The 25,320-nt window shown below is 36.6% G+C and overlaps 1 protein-coding gene across 2 annotated transcripts in view; it reads left to right on the top strand.

The window, feature by feature from the left end:
• Positions 1 to 23,218, top strand: part of thoc7 (THO complex subunit 7) — a 45,052-nt gene extending 21,834 nt beyond the window's left edge. The window contains exons 3-5 of one of the 2 annotated variants that reach the window (XM_081756488.1): positions 2,524 to 2,836; positions 14,159 to 14,352; positions 22,936 to 23,218. In XM_081756488.1, the coding sequence (XP_081612614.1) occupies positions 2,524 to 2,836; positions 14,159 to 14,352; positions 22,936 to 22,945 (517 nt within the window). In that variant the 3' untranslated portion in view covers positions 22,946 to 23,218. Of the gene's footprint in view, positions 1 to 2,523; positions 2,837 to 14,158; positions 14,353 to 22,866 lie in introns of both variants that reach the window. The other variant, XM_081756489.1, reaches the window with a different exon arrangement.
• The last annotated feature ends 2,102 nt before the right edge of the window (positions 23,219 to 25,320 follow it).

Here is a 25,320-nt window from a genome sequence, read left to right as displayed (position 1 = left end):
TCTCATTTTAGATAGTGTATATTTGCAACGATGAGGAGGGGGGTGCACGTGCACTCCCCTAAATCCGACCCCATATATATATATATATATATATATATATATATATATATATATATATATATATATATATAGGGTGTTTCAAAACAACACCGACATCGTTTGGAAGGTGATTCCTGACACTAAGATAAGACAAAAAGTATAGACCATCCTGGGTGCACAAACGCTTCCTTTCGGATTTATAGGCTTTCGAAAACATAAAAACATGAAATTTGAAGGTCTATGGCTCCAAAACTATGGGGCCTACCGAAACCGGGTCAAGACTTCACTTAGGAAACTAATATGTGCCGTATCCAAAAATACATGTTTCAGAAGTACTCATGAAGAAATTTTTATAGAGGGAGTTTGGCTACGGGCATATAATTGGAAGTACTCTCCAACGCCTCTATAAAAATTGTTGTGGAAGTACCACAGCACTTGGATATTTGGATAGGCACGAACCACTGTGATGTGTTAAAATTTCGAAGCGCTCATAGAATTCGAATCCACGATGCACCAATGGCACACACTTACTACTAAACCAGCATTTTTTTTTTTTTTAAGTCTGTTATAGATTTCATGTTTTATACACTTATTCTTAATAACTAGTAAATGCCCTCAACTGTTACTGCGGATAATATCTTCCGTTCCTTTGTCTGCGCGTTTCATATAGAATTCGTCCGAACTCTTTTAGGTTAAATATCAAACAAAACACTTCTAAACATGTATGTTATTTAAAAAAAAACAAACAAACAAACAAACAAACGAATTGCAAATTTCGTGTCTGTAATCTTAAGGAATTTAAAGATATGGACATCTTATTAAAATAAATTCAGCTCCCACTTCACCCCCTACACGTAACTTGGAAAAGTCTCCCTTATGTTACATATCTTATGTGTTCTCGATATTTCAAATTTTTAGCGTAAGCAATGTGACCTAAGCACAAATCAGTCAGTCAGAGCTACTCCTTTTGTATAGAGACAGATTAAATAAGTGAAGACTAACGTGTGCATTATTTGTTTTCCTCCTTTACATCCAATATTTTGCTTTAATTTATTAGTGAAAACTCTTTAAGGAATATATTATCTAAGAAAAAAAGTCTTGAATGTTCCCTTGCGTTACATTACAGTTTTATTTTTCTTTATCGGTAAGTATTAAACTCATATTCTTAAATATATCAATGAAAGAAGAAACAAAACCGACCTTAACACACCAACTCCTCTGTAGATGTGAATTCTAACACATAAAGAGTGAAAAACTGACTGACCGGACCGTGACTCGAACCCGGGACCTCCAGCATACCGTGCCGATGCGTTAACCAATACGCCACGGCAATGGTTTTAGAATTCACATCTACATAGGATCTGGTGTGTTAAAAATCGGTTGTTTCCTCTTTCATTGATACGTATGAAATCACAACCGTCATAGGTACTCAGTATATGGACACAAGGATTGTCCAATCACATCAGTGGTCTGTGGTACAGCCCTCATGGTCCGAGAGGAAAGCACAGGCCTCAAGAGTGAGTGAGTGAGTCACTGATCGGGGAAGCGAGCTGTACCACATCAGCACGCATGCCGGAAGTCCCGGGTTCGATTTGATTTAATGTAATAGTTCAGCAGCGAGACTATATGAGACGTGGACCTACAGTTTAACGTGGGATCCAAACCACATGAGCTCCCTCCGGGAATCGAACCGGAGTCTCCACGCAAAAGGCACGTACACTCATGTCCAAAATGATTGTCGCATATTTATAACTGTCTTCTTGTAAGAAATATAATTTGATAATGATTTTGCAGGGTACTTTTAATACTGATACTATGTGTATAATCGGGAAACCTATATTTGTAGTAAATTTCATAGAAGAAGAATTATAAATACGAAAATTAAAATGACTTTTAAAAAATGTTGCTAAATGGACAAGAAATTTTTATTTTCGTTTTATTGCTCTTTTGACGTGAAATTTGCCATATACATGTCTTTGCTGGTTATACACATATTAACATTATAAAAAATACCGAGCGAATTCATTATCAAATTATATTCCTACAACAACATATTTATAGACATGCGACAATAATTTTGTACATGAGTGTACGCTAACCGCTTAGCCACGAGGGAGCTCTAGGTCCCGGGTTCGAGTCTCGTTCCAGTCAGTAACTTTTTCACTCTTTGTGTTCTTTGAGTTGAGTTGATTTTGAGGTTAGCCCGGGTCTCCCACGCCAAAGGCGCGTACGCTAACCGCTTAGCCACGAATGAGCTCCTTTGTGTATTCGTATTCTTAAACTTACTAAAGTAATTGATGTGGAAAACAGGGCCCTGTATAGGCTTTCACTAGTAAATAACGAAATGTTGAATGAAAAGGAAAAACAAATGACGCACAAAGTGTTTATCTCTTTATTTAATCGTTATTTAGTATTAGTTTTCGTCCTTTGACTATTAATGTTCATTGGTGTTAAGTAGTGTGTAATCCTTTGTTATATTTTTAGTCGTTTGACATACGAGAGGATGTTAGCACAACTGGCGCAGTGTGAATTTGCAATGACCAAGTCTCGTCTTGGGGCCGAAATGAGTGAAGCAGAACTCAAGAACTACGAGATGCTCTCCCAGCAGATCGAGAAAGGCATTGAATCCGCCAAAACGACGATTGAATCTACGAAGCTAGAATTCCAAGAAGCCAAAACGATTCGAAAGAATCGAATGGAGTACGATGTTCTAGCGAAAGTTATAAACGAACAACCGGACAGAAAGCAGACAGGGGAGAAGTTAGCGCAGTTGCAAGACGAGTTGAAATCGTTGCAGGTATTGTTTATATCAATAGAATGTAATAGTTTTCATCTTTCGGGATGTAATAGATATTTAGCCTTCATTTCATTTTATTGTGGCCATGTTTATTATTATTTATTTGTTGATTTTTGGTAACTCAACCGTGACTGAAAATTATTTCCTTTTAACTCTTGAAAGGATGGTTCATATGTTTGACACCGGACATAAATAGTCCCTTTGTGTGTTTTCCTCTGGAATATATTAAGGATATTGTGTTCGAAAATTCGCATTGTGGAAGATCTGAAACAGGGCACTGCAGTCAGCGTAACAATTGCTGCATGAATACAAGGGCGAATAAGAAACCGAATTTTGGCTTGTACTGGTGCAACAGTAGTGCTTTTCTAGGCTGTGTAGGTTGTTTCTTCTAATAAATTAGGGATGGCCATTTCCGGAAAAAGAGTTTTCCGGTTTCCGGAAATCACATTTTCCGCTTTTCCGGAAAATTTTCCGTCTTCCGATTTTCCGGAAAATTTTCCGTCTTCCGATTTTCCGGAAAATTTTCCGTTTCCGTTTTTCCGAAAAATTTTCCGTCTTTCCTTTCTAATTTTCCAGTTTCCGGAAGAATTATTTTCCGTTTTCCCTGAAAATGTGGTCATCCCTAGTCTGTAGAAAGTTTAACCTTTTTAAGAGTTCTGGTATATTTATATACCATGGCGTACTATCGTCTTTGACCGCTTATTTAAGTTCTATAACAGGTATTTAAGCCGGGATTTTTTTTATTTTTCAAGTCAAGGATGGACCAAAGAACACCGCAGATGCGTTTCTAACCGGATGGTCAACTTGGCGGCGCCAAGTGGTGCGAAGGGACGTGACTTTTTTTCTTAAGGCAAATTTCAAAACTTTTTCACGCCTTTAGTTTTCAAGATATCAGATTGAAACTTGCATAAGGATTGTGTGTACCTTTGGGTGTTTATCAATTTTTTTAGATCCCTACGTAAAACCGGGGACGGGCCCGAGGGGCGCAAGTGTTAAGAAAGGGTGATTTTTTCAGAAAAATTCCGGTTTTTTTTTTTTTAATTTATTTTTCCGGTTAAGGTTTATGATACCGACACGTGGTACCGTTGGTAAGTATGCTCTATCGTGAGAAAAACGAGGTATGAACCATGATCCTACGATAAATAGTAAGGAAGCAGTAGCTGTTTGAGTGAAAGTCTAAAATTTTGGATATCCTTAAAGGGTTAAACTTCTTGCAATCTGACGTCTTTGTTACATTTCTATCTGATAATTCATTGTTAAGAGCTCTTCTTTGTTCTATCAATCTCTCAAGCATTTCATGTATGCTGTTCCACCGAGTTTTAACTTGTGTATAAGGAAATGTACTTCCAATCCTAATAACCTTTACTGTTTTTCCAGTTCTGACGCTGCCAACGTACTATATTTAAAGTGGGAAACAATCCGACTAACAACACATAACATTTTCTCGATTTTCTCTATTGCAAGACCCTTATTTATAGAGAGTTGTAGGGTCTGAGCAAAACAACATATGCTTGCATACGGAAGTTCTCGTACCGCAATTGTAATATTACTAGCATTGTCATAGACAATTGCATGTATTTTATCTAAAATGTTCCACTACTCTGCAACATGTGCTAAGTGCTGAGTTAGGTTTACCCTTGTGTGCCTCACTTCTATTTCAATTATTTGAAGGACTGAACTTATTGAACTTAGATGGAAGCATATAGTGGGCTGTGATTGTAATATAAGTTTCCGCAGCCTGCGAAGCCCAGCTATCTGTTGTCAAATCAATCGATTCCGCAGCCACACTTTTCCTTAGAAAACAAGGCCTCAATACGGCGAGTCACAGTTTGCCTGGATGGTGACTAGTAACTTGGTTCTATTTCATTCATAAATTCAAAAAACCGAATTGCTTCAACGAAAGGCAAAGGAAGAAGATCCTTTGGTACCTTATTACTTATTTTACTATGAAGCACCTCTGCTCTTGCGGAAGAACAAGGTTTAGGGTCTCTGAGATAAGACAGAATTCTTTTCTGCTTCTTACGTACTACTATGTTCCCTTACTTGTAAAACATTTTTTCTGGGATCTTTCTGTTACTTTAGATGCATTTGAGCGTGCGCCAGGTGAAGCGATAATCTCAGATATAGAGGTAGCAGCACCTAGATTACCATCTACGTTTATGAAATAATAGAAATAATAATAATAATAATAATAATAATAATAATAAAACACTTTGATTGCATTAGGAGTTCACAATTTAGTAACAAAACATGAATGTAGAATAATAAGTAGAGCAACCTACATTATGCTTTATTTTTCTTTTCCAAATTATGCTTTATTATTAATTTCAATCATTGTTTTACATTAATCGTGTGTAACGTATAATATTTACTATACATTAAATATTCTAAATATCTTGATCTATTTATTAATATTTTATGCAACCAGTTTCTTTCATAATTAATGAACTTTCTACCTAATGCACTGTAAAGAGAGGCTTTACTCGAGTCAGTTTTTTTTTAATCACTTGTGTGCGCCTTAGAGATGCATATGTACAGAAAGGGAAAGTAAAAGATGCCACCAAAAAGTACAGAAAGTGCTCAACTTCAAGAGGTACACATAACAGTATAGTGTGGAGTTCTTGTGTACTAATCATTGTTGGTGGAAGTTTTCTTCTTTTTGTCCTTTATTCTTTTCTCCACGTCAAAAGATTAGACCAAAAAGTTTACAGAAATAAAAATAAGCTTTTCATTGTTGCATTGTTATGTTCTCAATGATTTTGCATTGTAAATATTGTTTCTTAAATATATTAATACAGTATGTTAAACTTGAAGTTAAAGAGATTTTTTAAAGAATTGTGCTATATCTTTTAAATTATGCTTTATGCTTTATTTTCTAAAATTATGCTTTTAAAATTAGTTTCTTCTGGATCCTTAGACAGCCACAACCATGTTCAAGGTACCAACAATATGTGTAAATAGCTATTATGCTTTTTATGCTTTGTATGCTTTTGGGTTGCTCTAATAATAAGTAAAACTTTCAAATGCATACAGAAACATAGATAATAAGTCAGCATTGAGAACTGAATTGATGTATCGATGACTAGGTGTAATAGTCCTTTAGTTTAAGAGAAATTAGCGGAAAAAGTTACGAAGAGAATTATGTGGAATAGATCATTATATGAATAGCTGGCGCTAGTTTCAAGTAGTGCTACATACTATGGTATTTATAGTCAATAGTACCGGTATTTGGAATTCGTGACGCCTATAGTTGCAAGATGGTAACATTAGGGTAAAATTGAATTACATCAGTAGAATTGAATTTATCTTAGGGTTAAAAAGTCTATGACACAGGTCGGGTGTAACTGAGTAATAAACTTACAGAAAAAAAAAACAGTCGGGACGATAGGACGCTCGAATCGAACATCGGCCTTCTGAATGTTAATCCGATGTTCTAACGCCTGAGCTCAGTTGGAATACGTAGTGTACTCCCGCCAATACTACTGCGTGTGGATTCTATAGAATCTAGGGCGCCGATTTCTCTGTAACTTTAGGGATCCATTCAGATGCAGAAGGTATATATGAGGGTTCTAAGACAAACTGAATTCAAATTGTGCAAAATATTGTATATTTATAAATAGAATGCGGGGTCCACATGAACTTTGGGGGGGCTGCCCCCCAGGATCACCGTGGTCACGATAAGCAATGAAGAAATGGTTGGAATATAAATATACCAGTTGTATTAATAACACACTGCCAGAGTTCTGCCCTCAGGTACACGCATAATCGGGGATTCCCCGAAACGCACGCATGATGGGAATTTCCGGGTGCAAACGAATGATCAGCAAGCCCTCACGCAAACAAAAAAAGTACATGATTAAGCAAGTGTACAAATAGATGTAGCAGGAAGGAATGTTTCGTCGCTGATTTACTCGACCTTTCCTCCCCTATCCACTGTTAAGTTTGAGTTGCGTTTCTATAGCACTAGATGGTGAAGAGCATTGCCTCATTTACAGGTTGTTTTCGCGTAGCATTTTTCGTTATATTTCTTAATGTAAGACGACCAATGTCACTATTCCAAGTGAACATTTTCATTTTCCGGAAAATGTTTCGTCTTCCGTTTTCCGGAAAATTTTCCGTTTTCAATTTTCCGGTTTCCGTTTTTCCGGAAAATGAGGCCATCCCTATAATAAATAGAATTTTGAAAAAGAAATGGGTATCAGAACACCACTAACAATAATTGATGAAAGTAGCAACTCTTTAACAAATTCTAAGGGGCCGCGGTGGCTCAGTGATAGAGCGTTGACCTCTGATGCTTGCGGTCCTGGGTTCGACCCCAGTCCCGCCAAGTGGACTTTGTGGTGGACATACACCGTGTGCGTGGGTTTCCTCGGGGTTCTCCCGTTTCCTCCCACTTTCTTCATTCCACCATTTCATTCATTACTCATCATCACCATCTCCTTTAGCCTAACCGGCATAAGCGTGGGACGTAAAACTCAAAGATTTCATTTCATTTTTCGAAGAAAACTACGGTGAGTCATTCAAAAGAGGAGGCGAGGAATACTTTCTGAAGGAATTGTGCTTCTTTACGACAATCCTCGCCCTCACACTGTTGCTTCACCTGAAGAATTGCTGGATCAATTGGGATGGGATATTTTTGATCATCTACCCTATAGTCCAGACCTTGCTCCTAGCGATTTCAATCTAAGCTGAAAGAGTTTCTGAGCGGTATACGTTTTGGAAGTGCTGAAGAGTTGAAGAATGCAGTGACTCACTGGGTTACTGAGCTGGCAGAAAAGTATAACACAGGAATTTTTAAGCTCGTGAACAGATACCACAAATGTTTAAATGAAGGTGGTGATTCTGTAGAGAAGTAAGAAAAGCTTCAGGTATATAACATTTTTGTTTTGTTTTGTTTTGTTTAAATAAATATTGTGTTTTTCGTTTTGTATAACTAAACGGGCTTTATTTTCTGGATGACTCTCTTAATTTGAAAACAGAGAGTGGCGTTTCAGCAACAGGAACAAATATTGGATGTTACGTTTCAGAATATGCAATAACATATTTTGGCTTGATTCTTTCATATCTCCACCAACTACCCGCCAAAGTTTTTCATCGTAATTTCAGATCAAGAGGGGTAGACAGACATCCAAAAACTCCCTTTTTCGGCGTGTACAGCGTGGTCCGGAAGTGGGCGTACCCCTAATTGATGTTTTCTGACGGTTTTAGGTTTTATACACATTTGTATGGCAACATTGATATCCATGTTCATTTGTTTTCTGCTTGGTTACAGTAATTTGCAGTGAATTTGGAGTAATCAACAATGTGTGATCAAAGTCCATATAGTATTGAATAAAGATTAGTTGCTGCGGTTTGGCTTCACGAAAGCTCTTACGCAAGTGACACCATGGAAAGTGTTAAAGCGAAATTTACATTGAAGGTTTACTGTCCAACGCATGTGAATGAACTGAGTGACGCCAACATGGATGCGCGGAAAGAGGCAGGCAGAACTCTCCTTCCAAGACGTTCCCTTCCAAACGATCCCGTGGTGCAGTCCTCTTCACAGAAGAGCCCTCCGAGTGTGCTTTCTACCGGAGTATGCATTCTCGGAACGTTGTAATGTGGTGCAAGGGAAACTCGCGGTTTTACAAAGAGATGGAGAGAAACCCACCACACGTGATGGTGGGGGTGGAATGAGTGTAACACATATTTGTGGGCCTTACTTCTTCCAAGACAATGTTAATGGACATTCTTACCTAGATGCTTAATGAGTGGTTGGTGCCTCAACTGGTAGAAAATGATATCAAAGACACTGTACAAGAGCAGGATGGAGCACCAGCGCACTTCGCGATTCGCGTGCGCAATTAGACGTTTCCTAGCCACTGGGTTGGAAGAGGTTGTCCATCTTCACCAGCTCCCTTTGCCTGGCCTCCAAGAAGTCCTGATCTGACGACACCAGACAATGCTCTCTGGGGTTTCATAAAGCAACAAATAAGAAACACTCAATATCACACAACGCAGGAATTACGGGCAGCTGTGGAACACGCCTTCACCCACGTGACTCCGGAATATCTCTGCAATACATCTGCGAGACCTTGGCGCAGAATTCAGCTGTTTTAGGTTATCATACCCATGTTTATGACTCTTAAGACTTCGAGGTAATTGTGTACAGACATTCTACCATAACTAGCACTATATTGTTGAAACTAAAGGGGGGTATGTTCACTTCCGGACCACCCTGTAGAAATCATGCGGAAGTGACGAAATTAGTTTGTATATGGTCTTTTTATTATTTATTTATTTATTTTACAACAACGAATAAAATGGAATGGTGTATATATAGAAATAAATTATATATATGGAAGTAAATTATATGGAGCATTTCGGATAGTAAGAGCGGAAGTTACGTGCAATCTGAACGCTCGAAAGTTTCATTTGAGGTGTTGAAGTAGCAATACCAAACTGCTCTGTGGCAGCCAATTGTCATGTCTATGTATGTGTAGTTCGGGAAGTTGGCCTCTTTGTCTAAAAAGATACAGTTTCAAAATAAATGGACGACTGTTTTGACCGTTCAGAGTGCATTTCCAGAAAACACACTTTCGTTGCCTTTGCCCTTACTACCGGGAACATCTCATACATGGAATGCCTCCTTTATAGTTAAAAAGAGAAGAAACCTATTGTAATAAGTCTTGTCGATCATTTATTATCTTTATTTCAATACTTCAGACAAATCCAAAGGTTTTGTTAGATTTATATTCGTTATACAGAAAGTGTTACATACCACAATTATTTAATTACATTTATGATTTAGAAAACAACTAACTTTCCAGCTGGCCTACTTGTTAAATATTCATTACATTCAATTAAAAGTATTTAGTGTAAGTCAGCTACATGATCTTTTTGTACAACTAGTTTAAATTCTTTTCCCTCAAAATATTCAGGGAACCTACATCATGAAAAGCGCATTAGATTTCAATATAGCAGTTATCATAGGAACGACATGCATATAATCACCAATGATTAAACATTTTATTATAAGATTCACAAGCCTCTGTAATTCATTTCGTGAGATGTTTCATGTTGAGTTCCCTACCCTGTGCATCTTTACCGTCGACATCACAAATACAAATCCAGAAGTGATATATCACATGAATGTGGAGTTCTTTACATGGGACCGTAGGGCCCGCGGCGGCTTAGTGGTAGAGCGTCCACCTCTGGTGCATGGGGTCCGTGGTTCGGTCCCAGTTCGCGCCAAGTAAACTTTGTAGTGGACAAGCACTGCGTGCGTGGGTTTCCTCGGGGTTCTCGCGTTTCCTCCCGCTTTCTTCATTCCACAATTTCATTCATTTCTCATTATCACCGTCTCCTTTAGCCTAGCCGGCATAAACGTGGGACGTAAAACTCGAAGATTTCGTTTCATTTTTATGGGACCGTGTTCCACATCGTAATTCTGGAAATTGCAAATCCTACTTGTGTCGCAATTAATGAACGTTATGTTGGAAAACTCTTTCTTCTCAGGTGCATGTTTGCTGTAGAGTGTCGTCGGTTCGATGATCCGTGTTTCGAAATCCGCACTAGATTTAAACTTCTGTATCAGCTTTGCTACTCTGTTGCGTGTGATTCTGGAAAACGCCTGCCAGTTCTGGTGCCCACTAGCAGAATTATCTCAGTATATGCTTCCACATGCAGCTGTATTCTTTAGTGAAATCTGGAATGATAAAGATAATAATTGTTACGAACAATCGGCAAGAGAATATGACTCAATCTTGTGACAAATCTAAATGCACCTTCATATAGTACGTATAATTACGAGTTCATTACGCTAATGAAATCTCTGCACGATATAGTCTGTAAATCTATTGTAAAGTTGTCAACTAAAACTTGATACAAGTTTGAAATTACTAGAGCTCTTTATTTAGAAACAGATCAGAAAAGTACAGAAGAACTCTTAATATACCTAAGATTTATAAACAAGACACTAATGATATTTTAAAACGATAATTATGTTTTTGAGCATTTTACAAGATCTCGAAGTTGTATATTGAATCATGATATCTAATCCAGCTTTTCTCGTTTCTTCAAAATCAGCAGAGCTCAGGGGTAGAACGCTTACCTCTGATGTGTGGGGTCCTTGATCCGATCCTTGGTCAAGTAAGTTTGTGGTGGACATGAATTTTCTCGGGGTACTCGCGTCCCATAATTATACCCAGAGGCTATGGAGACCATGACGTTGATCTGAATGATAGGGTAGCATGAAGAAGAGAAAATCCCGGAGAAACCCCCCTCATACAATGTTTGTTCACCAAAAAGCCCACTTGGCGTGGACTGGGATCGAATTAAGTACCCTACACACTAGAGGTGAGAGGTCTGTCGCTAAGCCTTGCGACCCTATTTAAGTAGGTACCCAGAACAGAAATATATTGTCCTATGTGTCTCTAATGTTATTATTTTTCAGTTTTTCTTTCGTTTTTTTTTTTTTTTTTTTTTTTTTTTTTTTTTTTTTTTTTTTTCGTGTTCAGTTATTGAATATGGCACCCTAGAATACTCAGCAGTGTGTTTGTCATTCCAGCGGATTTTCTTCACAAAAGTCGTATCAATTTTTTAGACAATATTGGAACGTAACTATTCGTAACTCAGATATTTGATGTTAATCACTCATCATATGGGGCTGTTGGACACGCTCGCCTTGATTTAATTAAATTACGAAATCTAGTATCATAGGAAAAGTATGTGGAGCTTCAATTGAGAAAAGCAAACTAAAGAAGGAATATTAGATTAAAGTACATTCCAACTGGTGATAATAGTACATGGTCAAATAGTAGAGGGTTAAAAGTGTGAAACGAATGTTCTGAGTCGGACTTCCTCTTTCTTTCTTTTTCTTTTCTTTCTCCTTCGCAACGAAGAAGAAAGGAACAAAGAAAGACAAAAAAGAAGAAAGCGATTCTTTCTTTTCTTTCTCTCTCTCTCTCTGGAGAGAGAAAGGGAGGGAAAGAAAGGAAAATTTATTTTTTCCTGTCTTCTTTTCATTCTCTTTTTAAAACAAGAATAAAGAGAGAAAGAAGAAATAAAAAGAGAAGAGAAAGAATGCTCTCTCCTCCGTCAGTTCTTCCTTTTCCTCTAGGTCTCTCGCTCTCTCCCCGCAAAGGGAAAGAAACAACGAAGGATGAAAGAAACATTTTTCATTTCTTTTTTCTTTTCTGAAAAGAAGAAAAATGAAAAACTAGTGGTCGTTATAAAGAAAGATGAAAAAATAAGAGAAAGGAGAGAGAGTATGTCATGGTGGATCACCCTTTTCTTTTTCTTCTCTTTTCTGTCACCATACTTTCTGTGAAGAGAGAGAAAAACAAAAGAGGAAAAGAGAAAGGGAAAATCCCTCTCCTGATATTCCTTTTCTCTTTTTTATTTCAATCTCTCTCTCTCTCTTTCTCTCTCTAGGAAGAAAGAATATGAGAGGAGGAGGGAGAGAAGAGAAAGATGTCTCTTTCTTTTTCTTGTTTTACATGGGAGAAGAAGAAAGGAGAGATAGATACTGAAAAAGCAAAGAGGTGAAGAAGGTAGAGAGAGAGGGAAGATCATATAAGAAGAAAGGCAAAGCTAGAGAGAGAGAGAGAGAGGATAAAAATGAAAAAGAAAAATTCTCATTTTTTTTCTTTCTTGACACCTTCTTCCACGTTTTTGCATATTTATTTTCTCTTTGTCTGTACAACTCTTCTCAGAATTTCCCTGTCTGCCAGAGAGAGGGAGAAATAAAGCAGGGTGATCCCGCGTAGCATAGTTGCTAACCCTCTCACCTTCAGTGCGAGCGGTCACGGGTTCGATTCCTGGTGGGGTCACTCGGTCGAAAAAGTGTAACACGCGTTTTCAGGTCAGCCACCCTGAATGAGGTTTTCTTGAGTTTTCCTCATTCACACCAGGCAAATGCCGGGGTGGTACCTAACTTATAGGTTTCAGGCCGCTTCCTTCCTTCTCTTTCCCCGGATTGTGTGCTCGCCGAGGGACGTCATCCCTCCAATCGTGAAGGGCTAAATGGCCTTAGATGTCGAAAGCCCAAAAATCTAAATCTTAAATCGTAGATAGAGCAGGGTAAGGATTTCTCTCTCTCTCTCTCTCTCTATCATTATTTGGAAAAAGAAAGGAAATAAAAATAGAAGAGAAAGAGTAGGGAGTATTCTCTAATGCATCGGTACTAGCCAAATGAAAAGATCGTACTCACCACTAAGTTTATAGATGGTGATGACGTTGTTTCTTCTATCTCTTGTGACAAGACACTTCATTTTCACGCTTGCCGGTTATCGAATGTTCTCTTCCTGTATTACTGACCTGATGTTATCTTCCGTCTAATTGCAGAATTTTTTTCTTGTTTTCTTATTTACAAAAAGATACCTTAATTTTCCGACTCGGCAAAGTCGTACGCAATCTAAACTTAATTTTCAGGTGAAAGAATGTTTTGTGTGTAAAGAATTCAACTGTAAGTGTTTGAGCTTCCTGTTCATTAAGATATAATGTGATTCAACTGCAGCACCAGTGAATGATCATGATTTATTTTCAAACTTAAAATACAAATATTTTATAAATTGCTCCAAAGAGCATGGAGAAAATTCCATTAAATCATCCTACGATAGGGGAACCGTCTTAGACATGGAGGGTCCCGTGAGCACAGTGCTGATGTAAGAAATCGGGCCCTGGCAATGAGGCCTAAGAAATAAGTTCTCGAAGTTTTGGGCGCGGGTTCCTTCTATATGCCTATTAAACATATAGTTGTTGTACGAGGGTAGTGGCGTTGGAAAGGTTCGGGTCGTCTGAGCACAGCAGTAATTTTCAGAAATCGTGGGTTGGGCTCGAAACCCCGGACATGAGATTCTGAAATTCTTGGCTCGAGGCCATTCTATTCGCCCATTAAATAAGGAGTTTCTTGACGCAGGTGGTGGCGTTGGAAAGGTCTTGATCTCTTCTGCACTGCGGTGATGTCAGAAAATGAGCATTTCTGAAGCTTCAGGGCCCGGGCCCGATCACCGCTGTGCTCAAAGGACCAGAACCTTTCCAACGCCACCACACGCGTCTAGCAACGTCACGTTTAATAAGCAAAAATAATTATTTTCCCTTGACCAAATTTTTAACATGTAACAATATAGTCTAAAATTGTTGTAGTTAGGAGAAAACATATTGTAATAAGTTGTAATGAAAATGATAGAATAAGTACGCGGAACTGAAACTTCAGTGAGAACTTTGTTTTTTTCATTTTGTATTTATTTACAATTAAAGGTGATAGCAAGGGTTGCACAACCCTGTAAAAGAGAAAGCTTTAAAATTTCCGTAAATAAAAGGTGTTGTTTTTGTTTCCAGCTGAAGCGTGAACAACTGGAGGAGAAACTGAATATGAGGAAGAAGCAGTTTAACGTGTTATTGGCGTCCATCCATCAATTGCAGGCGATGTTGGAAGACACTGACACTGATGAAATGATGGACACGGCTTTCTCAGACGATGAAATAATCCCGCTGCCTGTTATCAAGAAAGAAGTTCCAACGGTAGAAATTGAGTAAGTTTCCTCGTGGCACCTGTACTTCTGTACTATTTTACAGGATTAACCAAAAGGAACGATACAGAAAACTAGAGAATACAGTAGACTCCCGAGTATCCGGCTTAGTTTTCTTTTATCGTAATTAAATGAGGAAGGCAAGGCGTTTCAAGGTATTGGAAATGGGCGTCTGTTACAATCCTTCTACGTATCGTGTGCAAAATACAAGTTGTAACAGCATTCTGCTCCTTGTTCATTGTTTCGTCAGCGTGTAACGAACCTCAATACAGTACGCTTGCCGCTGTTCCTGATTATAACTGTTCAGTACGTACAGTACTTTTTTTTTTTTTTTTTTTTTTTTTTTTTTTAAGGAGAAATAACGCGCTATACAGCGACTAGACTGGTGTAACAGCAAAAAATATAGATCCGGAGTTCGTGTGTATTCTTTAACTTACGTACGTATTCTTTAACTTACTTTTTCTCTAATAAATTCTTGAAACGTGTAATGCAGTACATAAATTTTTATAAACTACCAGCACAAAGCCAAATAAGAAGTGAGAAAATATGTACTGTATTTTAACAGCGAGTTTTGGTATAAAAACTTTGTCTACTGGTATTGGTGGGGCAAAGAAATGAGTTCATAGGACTCCGGCCTATCCGGCGTTTTTGTTATCTGGCCTGTCCTTCCGCTACATTAGGCCGGATACTCGAGAGTCTACTGTATTTATTTTGTACTGAAACGACGGTCGGAAAGCAGAAAGGAAGGTTATAAGTTTTTGTGAACTTTACGAGTGTTGGATATAGAGACCCTGGATAACACAGCAGACGTCCAATCGATAATCCAGTTCTTGCCAGATGCAGATCAGATTTACCACAAGACCCGGTCTTAGGGGCGCACATTGGACGAAAACTTAATAAGGCAAAAAATTCTAGAAATTGATTAATGAAAATGAAATGAAATCTTCAAGTTTTACGTCCCACGCCTATGCCAGCTAGGCTAAAGGAGACAGTGATGATAAGAAATGAAGGAAATGGTAGAATGAAGAAAGTAGGTGTCCACCACAAATTCACTTGGCACGAGCTGGGATCGAACCAAGGACCCCCTGCAGCAGAAGTGAAGGCTCAACCACTGACCCATCGCGGCCCGAAATGGATTTGTTGTTTAACGCTCGATTTTTGTACCCTTTAGGCTAAAGGAGACGCATGATCAGTGAGTATGAAAAAATTGGGGATGAGAATGCGGAAGAAGACGAAACAATCCTGAGAAAATCCACGGACCTAGTGGTATGTACTACGGAGTAAGATGCCCTGTGATCGAACCAGTCTCCTTACACCAGAGGGTAGCGCTTTATCACCGAACCATCGTGCCCCCTGTGGAGCATTTTTGATACATAGCATACGAACATATCATTCGGAAGCATGAAATTTGAAAATAGCACTCGAAAAATAAGCCTATGCAGGGGGAAAAAACTACGATTTTTTTAAGGTGTTAAAAGTAGACGTATTAAGTTGGATGATGAATTAGTACCTTCTCTTTTAATGCTTAGATATAGCAGCTTGTTACTATAGAAAGTAGAGTGGTGTCATTCAGTTGCATCAGTTTTGGAAATTCTACTCCTAAAGGAGAAAGAGAAGTTATTTTATGTTATTTTTGTGTTGTTAAACTGAAAGAAGGGAAACTGTATATGGAGGCTTTTTGCTTCAAAAGATACATACTTCACTCTCCAGCTTGAATTCAGTACGAACAATGCAGAGGGAAGAGGCAGAGAAAAATTATTCGCAGCAATAGGCGAAAGTGGTCACTATAGTCCGCGTCACTCGAATTGGCGTATGGCGTCAACCAATAAGCTTGCAGTGTGCTGTTGCCAAACCTTCAGTGAGGTATTTCTCGTTCGTAAATGACCATAAATATGAACAAAATCAATTACAAAAGATTAAATTCCTCACTGAAGGTTTGGAATCAGAATACTGCGATCTTATTGGCCGATGCCATACGCCAATTCAGGTGACGCGGACTATAGTATAGTATGCATATTAGAATACAATAAGTACGAGAAAGTATCAATATATCAAATACTAGTATCGAGAAAGTATCAATATCAAATGCACAACAATTTATTTAGAAAAAAAAACTGTAATAGGTAGCACATCAAGAATATATATATATACAAAGTAACGGCTTATATTAAAGCTCCTTTTCAGCATAGGTACGAAGTTACTTAATACATTTCCCGCATCCTGACATAAGTTTCAAAATAAACAAGTTGAAAATCAAGCCCAAAGCAAGTAACCAATATGTTGATAGTTGGTAGTGTAGGGAGTCGAACCCCAAACATGCATTTTGATACGTCATTGTAGCACAATTCTAGACAGGTTTTAAAAAATCATTATTATTATTTTTTTTTTTTCAGAAAAGTAATTTGGTCGAGTTTTTATTTAAATCACTCGTACTTAATTTTTAAAAAAAATTAAAAACTTTAAATGACGTTCCTTTTCTTGGTAATCTACAGCGTTCCAAGTTTCTTTAATAAGTAATCTGAGAATAAAAGCAAAATCAGGTATTTCCCGATATGTATCTTGTTTTCTGCAAGGTGTTTCTCATAACGTAACAGTTACTCAATACAGTACATATACAGTACAACGCAACAGTTACTCAGTACAATATCGTTCAATTAGCATCTAGAAATGGGCGTGGTCACTGTGACTTCGCAAATTCAATTCACAATGATTGGACGAAAGAAAGGTAATGTATTGTAATCTTAATTTTTCTTTTTTTTAGGCAACTTAATCAGTAAACAACCAAGGTAAAGTATGCAATGTAGAATATGTTAACATTTTGCAAACTACAAAAAACTTTGCATTACGCTATACAGCGAGTCTTTCTAAAATGTTTTGTTTATAAATTGAATACTTTTCTTATACTCTTTTCATCATAACTTCCTAATTATGAATATCAGTATCTTTTGTTTTAAAATTGTAAAATTATCCAAGGTAAACTTGCATATCAGCATGCATTGTACTGTACATGAATACAAATATTTTTTTTTCCATGTTACCTGCACTCAGTATGACAACCGTAATAGCATAATATGTAAGATATTTTAATAGTAAGGTGTTTCTAATTAACAGTGGCTTCTGTTTAATTAATATTTTTCATTTTCCTTTCTATTTATTAACAGCTAGGTGAAATACCCGTTCTTAACACGGAATAATAGGTTAATGGCAAATATTTAAAGGATATACAGAGTGTCTCAAAAGTCCCCTGATATACAGTAACTATGTTATTATCAGAGTTACAACAAAATGTAAGAGGGAAAACCGTCTCCAAATATGATGTGTTCAATCTAAAGTGAAGATATATACATATATATATATTTTTTAAATCGGATGAGCCGTTTGGGCTGTACACTCTTTATGCGCCCAATGTGAAATGAAAATGCAGCGTTACCATTTACCGGGACCCTCAGCATAAGTGAATGAAGTTACTGTCCGTTACGCTAACATATGGATCGCCAGCTTCCTTTTGATACATACCCCCATTCATCATACTCTTACCACCTTCCAGTAAATGGCAACGTTGCATTTTCGTATAACATTGGGTGCATAAAGAGTGTACAGCCCAAACGGCTTGTCCGATTTAAAAAAAAAAAAAAAAAAAAAAATCCTTCACTTTAGATTGAAAACATCATGTTTGGAGATGGTTTCCCCTCTTACGTTTAGTTGTAACTCTGATAATAACAGAGTTACCGTATGTCAGGCGACCTTTGAGACACCCTTATATATATATATATATATATATATATATATATATATATATATATATATATATATATATATATTAGTGAAATTACAACCGTCAAAAGAGGTGTTCTCCATATATAAGGATCCTTGAATGTCCAAGCACAGTAGCTAGGCTGTGGTCTGAGTGGAGAGCACCGATTTCAGGAGTGATAGAGTGGGATAGTGGTTAACGCATCGGCACGATATGGCGGAGATCCTGGATTCGAGTCTTGGTCCAGTCAGTCACTTTTTCGCTCTTTGTATGTTATTTGAAAGATATATTTGAATCCCTTTCGTACGACCTTGGGATGGATATTTGAATCGAAATGATATAATAAAACTTAGTTCGACCCAAATCTTCAAAAAATCATTTCAAATCGTGCAGTCTTTATTGGTTGCGAAAAGTTGTACGGCACCTCATCTACCGTTAGAAAACTCATTTCAGTCAAAGTATAGTACTAATGATAAACACTCAGGTCAACCCAAGTGCTAACTATGTTTATAAATTATTTTTAAGCTGTTCAGCTGTTTGTGGTGCACGTGGCAACTTGTTTTTCAATAAAGTGTTTATATACAGATCCCTAACGTGAAACGATCGTGAGATATTCAATTTTCGGCGCACCTATTTAACTTCCCTTCCCTCCTGAGGATACACATTTTTAATGAAAATGACATGACGAAAGCCCAGTTCGAGTTAGGTGCTATGTACAAATATTCAGTGAAAAGAATGAAGCCGTTTTCTGAAACACTAGGCAACGTGTCCATTTATTTCTCACGAGTTTATATCCGAAGTCTCGTATTCTGGACGTGAAGAGCTCTTACATATTCTATTTTTAGCATACATTTTAAACACCTCTTTCCCCTTGGGATACACACTTATGCAAATGACATGATACAATATCGACTGGAGCCAAATGCTGTGCTCAAACGTTCATTTCAAACTGTTCAACCGTTTACTTGTGATGATGATGAGGCAGGCAGCGTCGATTTGAGTGTGGAAGGAAAAAAGGAATATAAATTTTCCACTTCTTTCTTTACATATGCAAAATTCTGAACTGAAAATTGTGAGTATTGAATGTTAAATGGATTCAAGCATGCTCCTTAAGTCTCCTGTCCAATATGAAATGAGAAAATTAGGTAGATTGTCAAAAATTCATGGACCATTAATTTTAATCTAAAAGGAAATAGATATTTTGTTTAATCTTGCATTATTAAAATCTTACCATCACATAATACGGATTAAGATGTTAGTTTCGGACTTACGTACGATTAGTGTCCAAGAATGGTCAGAAATACTGCTTTCTATTTCAGTTTTAAGCATTTTTTTCTTTTTTTAATATTCATTTAAATTAATCAACCCTGGTTCTAGATATGTATTTTTCGTAGATGGCAGCTTCTTGTTAACCTTTAGATTCATTTGGATTTTTTTTACGTTATTGCATTTGGGGGAGCCATTTTGACCCCTTGACTTTTTTTTTTTTTTTCGAACATTATTTTTCAATTCTTGTTTGAAACCTGCTGCTTGGACATAATCAATACTTTCACGCAATATTTTCGTAATGATTTCCCATTTAGGTACAAGGGCTTCATCTCTATATTAACAATAAGTGAGTACATACATTTCATAAACATTAAATCCCATGTATACTTTTAGGAAATATAACTTTACTATCAGTTTTTCATAACAAATTGATATTTTTACGAACTTTGATATATAAGTGTACATTGCAATACTTATACAATAGGTGAACTCTTCATCTTTTGTGTACAAGGGCTTTAAACTCGTCACTCCTATATCCACGTCCATGTTATTCCTGTCCCTCTAAAATAAGTTCCTGCAAAATTTCATCGTTTGTGAGACCACTAACCTCACTCATCTTTCATTCGACCACTCAATAACCTATCAGACTAGATGCCGTCCTTAGACATCAATTATCTGACGTAATAAAAATCTCCCAGCAATTAGAGAATCATCAGACCTTTTTCTTCAACTTCTTTTTCTTTTACTTTTCCTTCTTCTTCTTCATCTTCTTGCGCTTATTGTGACAGGACACGCTGCCCCATCAGCATTTGTGCACCGTTGTTTTCGCGAGTTTTGCGTTTCGCTCACTTCGAGCGGTGTGACTGAGCGCTCCGCTCAGTAACCTTCTGAACACTACCTTAGCTGTCTAAACTTGACTGGCAACAGTGACAACATATGATCAGGGAGCAGCAGGTTGAATCGACAGCAGGAGGAGCAGGTTGCAGGTAGACAGAAGAAGAGAAATGCAGTGTAATAAGAACAAGTGGGAAAGCATAAAGAAAAGAATAAGATAAAAATTCAACTATGAAGAATTATTTGTAAGTGAACTAATAGAACAAGAATTGTTTAAGGACTTGTTTTCTGTTAACCTATCAGTCAAGGTAAGAAACTAACAAGTGAGCCGTATTCGTGAAGAAGCCAGCCACTGCAAGTAAACATCGCATGTCACGTACTAATGACAACGAAAAGGATTGAAACAAGTGATGTGTGTATACGGTATACGACACATTAAAGCATGCTTTGCACTCGTAACCTTATAGAATTCTTTTGATATTACCGTAAAAACATATGCGCATATAAAAAGTAAATCTAAAATATTGATACATTATTTATATAAGCCGACATAATAATATCCATTTCAAATAATTCATTCATGACATAATCTATTTTATTGGATACTGCATATCAGTGCTACAAAAAGTAAATAATTAAGTTTCTTGCGCCAGTCAATATTAGTAGAGGTCGATAATTTGTATACACTCTAAAGGATCAGTAAATATAGAACGTCGTGCATATAATGAGCGCACAATATGAACGCATTACTTTGCAATGAATTCTTTTACTCTTAAGCTCAAGTTTGAAACATATATCCACAAAAAGCGCTTGAAAGAAAATCAATCTATATTTGGTATAGGCCTATATGATAGCGGAATATTACTTCAAATTATAGCTATAAAAATATCTAACAACCACAGTAGTGATATAACATCGTTACATAACTGCATTATTTCTGAAAACTGTGCTAGCTAACATATTTGTCTGTGAAGAATGTTTGAAATATCAGTAATAAGTTGAATTCAATTTAAATAAAAGTTCGCCAGTCGCGACTATCAAGTGTCAGTCAGTTAGTCACTTTGCATTCAAATTAGTATTTCACTAGTGAATCATCTGTTCAGGCAAAGACAGAACTGAAGATAGAAACAATTATACCAAGTGGCAAGAATAATATAATAGTTCAGTGCATCCGTAAAAAGGAAATAATTAAAAAATAATAAATAAATAATAAATACAAATATAAATAAGAGATCAAACTTCTCTAAAACAATTCTTTCTAGACATTTGAAATAACATAATTTGCTACTGTCGTCTGGACTTCCATTTATTCTGAAAAGACTTTTAGAAATGTAGAGAAACCTTATTGCATGTATTATTATTATTTTTGTTGTATATAGTATTTTGTGTGTTTCATTGTTCTGAATATCATGTTTCTTGTAATTACTTGTCAATCTCAGTTTTATGTTGAACGGTATCAATAATTAAAGTGAGTGACGTTACAAAATCATTATTGAAGCGACTGCTTACATCAAAATATTGTTCGTTTGTGGTGAGTATTATCTGTTGTGTATATGAATACTATTTTGTGATAGAATGTGGTATTATAGAAACAAATATAGTAAATAAATACGTACGGTTTTTAATAACAAGTTTACACAAGTGTACTCTGAAACTTTTGAGTCTAGATTGCATCATCTCTCTACGTCCACGCTACTTCTGACAACTTCGTGAATTACAACATTGTGGATATTTGTATTGAAGGCTCGAATGGTAAGTCGTCGATTACGACTCAAGAGTGTTGTAGTATTAATATTGGTATTCTTATTTGAATTCACTATTTCTTGATACACTGTTTTCGGAGCGTGCGCTCCTGCTACCGAGATTCCGGATAACGGGAGGTTATTAAAATTTTGTTTCATATTTTAACCACTAATACCCTCCACCGTTACATTATAAAAGCGGTGTATTAACTATCATCACTTAAATATGAAACCTTGTATAAAATTGCACCAAAACAGAACAAAATTAAAGAAAGGGTCAAATTAACCATCCAGATAAAAATAGACATGTAATAAGTACATGTCTACAGAGGGGACGAGGTGACTCAGTGATAGAGCGTTCACCTTCGGCGCTTGGGGTCCCTGGTTCGATCCCAGGTCGCGCCGTGTGGACTTTGTGGTGGACAAACACCGTGCTTGTGGGTTTTCTCGGGGTTCTCCCGTTTCTTCCCACTTTCTTCATTCCATTTCATTCATTAATCATCACCGTCTCCTTTATCCTAACCGGCATAACCGTAGGACGTAAAACTTAAAGATTTCATTTCATTTCAACTTCATGCCTACACCGTTATTATAAATAAATATAAAATTATAATACAGAAGAGCCTACTGCAAGATGTCAGAAAGAACCATTATGATTTTTTTTAAAAAAATCATACACTTAAAATACAAAAAAGAACACCTGAGGGGTCAATTTGACCCCCGAAATGCATCTAAAGGTTAATATACTACGTACGTGTATTATTAGGTAACTTAAGAATTTTGTTGTTCGTTATCGTACGGATCGTTTAGATTCCAAAACATATTTAAGTTTTAAATATATTCCGTTCGCAGTTGCTTCCTAACTATATACCGATTAGTGCACTTGAAATTAACTGAAAATGTTTATTTTATTTTCAGCTAATGATGGCTGGCTGCCTGAAGCTAAGAAGTTTATTTTTCTTACTTTTTATCCATTTGTGTCCACAGTGCAGATTGATACCAGCGACTTTGCAAATCAGTATGTGTGGGATGGATGCATAATAGATGGAATCATATGAAGAGATTTCTGTAGCTGTGAGTGGTGTGATAACTCCAACTCTGTATGGTGAAATGAACATTTCTTTGTTTTGTAATATGAAATGAAGAATTGGTTCGAAAATGATAGTGTGTTTATTTAAAGGTTTCTTCGATCCTTTATTTATTTTTTTAAAAAATGGCACTAAAAAGAAAATGTTTTTTTAAGTGCGAAATAAACAGTTTGTTACTCGCAGACTTTTATTTTATTTTATTTTATTTTTTGCAATTGGATTTTGTAATTTGTGGTGATTACGTAACATAGTGAACCCTATCTAGTTTGCCGTTTCATAGTCTGAGACAAATTTCCAACAGAAATTGATTTTACTATTATCAAATGTCGTTCTCTTTGTTTCTTCAGCGAAGTACGGAACTTGTGGAAAGTGTCCTATTTAGACAGCAGGTTTCATTATTTAGTTTAACGTCCTACGTTTATGCTCCGAGGCTAAGGGAGACTGTGATAATGATTTGATGATGAACGAAATTAGGAATTATAGCACTCACTTCTGGCTCCCGGGTCCTTGGTTCGATCCTAGCTGCCACTAAGTGGATTTTATAGTGGACAAACATCATGTGCGTGGGTGTTCTCGGAGTTCTTACGCTTTCTCCCACTTTCATCATTCAACCCTTATCATTACCATCTCTCTTAGCCTCGGTGCATAATAGTGGGACCTGTTAAAATTGTTGAGATTGGCCAACCGACAAATGTTCCCGAGATCACCTCAAACGAATCAGCATAATATTTAAAGTTGCAGTAATATCATTGGTGGGCGATTACTTCATTTTTGCAAGAAGAGGAAATCGTGTGTCGTATGTGCCAGAAAGGAACTTAATAAAATGTAAGTATATACTGATATTCAGCTAGCGTTAACTTCTATTCTCTAATTATTCTCAATCTATGCACTAATTCCCTATTCTAATTAGTGTTGTCCACGAGGCGAGAGGAGAAATAAGATTTCCTTGTCTTATCCAGTAAAATTTTGTAAAAGTCGCGTTTTGTAAATTTATGCCTTGATTCTTTTATTTTAATTTCATCTAGAAGTTGTTACGATCCTTCCGCACCACAAGAGGTTCACGAAGGATGTGATATAACAGGGTCTCTATCGGTCACGAATGTCATGAAAAAGTCACGAGATCAGAAAACGGTCATGAAAGCCAAGGAAAAGTAACGAAATTTAGCTTTTGGGTCACGAATTTTTTTATCTGTACAAATATAAGTGCAAACCGGAAAATTTTGTTCTATAAAACGTCAAAATTCACCACCAAAAATGTCTATGGTCGGCTTTAGACGCTGCCAAGTATGCTTCTATCGCATGTGTGAAAATTCGGCCAAATTCGCACTTGAGAATGTTACGAAATTTTATGGTTTGGTAAAGAAAAGGTCACGAAAAAGTCACGATATTTCAAAATATTTATAATAATAATATAATATTTAAATCATATTTATTACTTGATTATATTGTGTAATGACTTGTATGTCCAGGGTTCCTATTGGTCAGGGAATTCAGGGGAAATAATGCATGTGAGGGAAGTTCAGGGGGAAAAAGAGTAGAAATCAGGGAAGTCGGAGAAATTATATAAAAAATATTTTTCCTAACATTAATTTAGTACACCAATTTCAGCCAGCCATTATAATACTTTTTTTTTCACATGCAATATTAGTGATCACAGTATGGGACGTTGCTCAGATTTTTATGATAGGTAAGCGGAATGTACGTATGAGCAATTAATTACTATTTGTCTTTATTGAATAAATGTTCTTATATATAAATATTCACCGTTATTTATTCCTTATTTATATGTCGACATCATCCTGCCAGAGGTCAGGGAGAAGTCGGGGAAATAGTAAGAACTCTGATGTCTTTAAACGTTGATAAATGCTCTTTATAAATATGTTCGTACAATCATTTTAGCTATTTATAGTTTCTATACTATGAATCATGTAACGCTAAAACAGTGTTTGAGATGTAAGATTGAGGTGAACCAGTGTTGCCCACGAAACTCTAGAAATTTCTCGTCTCCCGGGCAACACTAATTCTAGCGACTTTTCTTGCTAAATTGACATCTAGACAGTGTTGGGAAGTAACGTAACGCAAGTAACGCGTTACTTTTTAAGTAACGTTTCCTAGTAACGCGTTACATTTTTCCAAAGTAACTGTAACGGTAACGCGTTACAAATTTTTAAGTAACGTACCTAGTTTGCGTTACTTTTTTCGCGTTACATTTCGAATGAGTAACTAAAATATATATGTATATTTTTTTTCGGAAACAAATGTTTCTTTCCTGTAAGTGAATTTC

Source organism: Thermobia domestica, chromosome 4, assembly GCF_964235325.1.
Source record: "Thermobia domestica chromosome 4, izTheDome1.hap1.1, whole genome shotgun sequence".
NCBI classification, from domain to species: domain Eukaryota; kingdom Metazoa; phylum Arthropoda; class Insecta; order Zygentoma; family Lepismatidae; genus Thermobia; species Thermobia domestica.
Note: the sequence above shows the minus strand (reverse complement) of the source record. Positions and strands in the feature narration are given on the sequence as shown.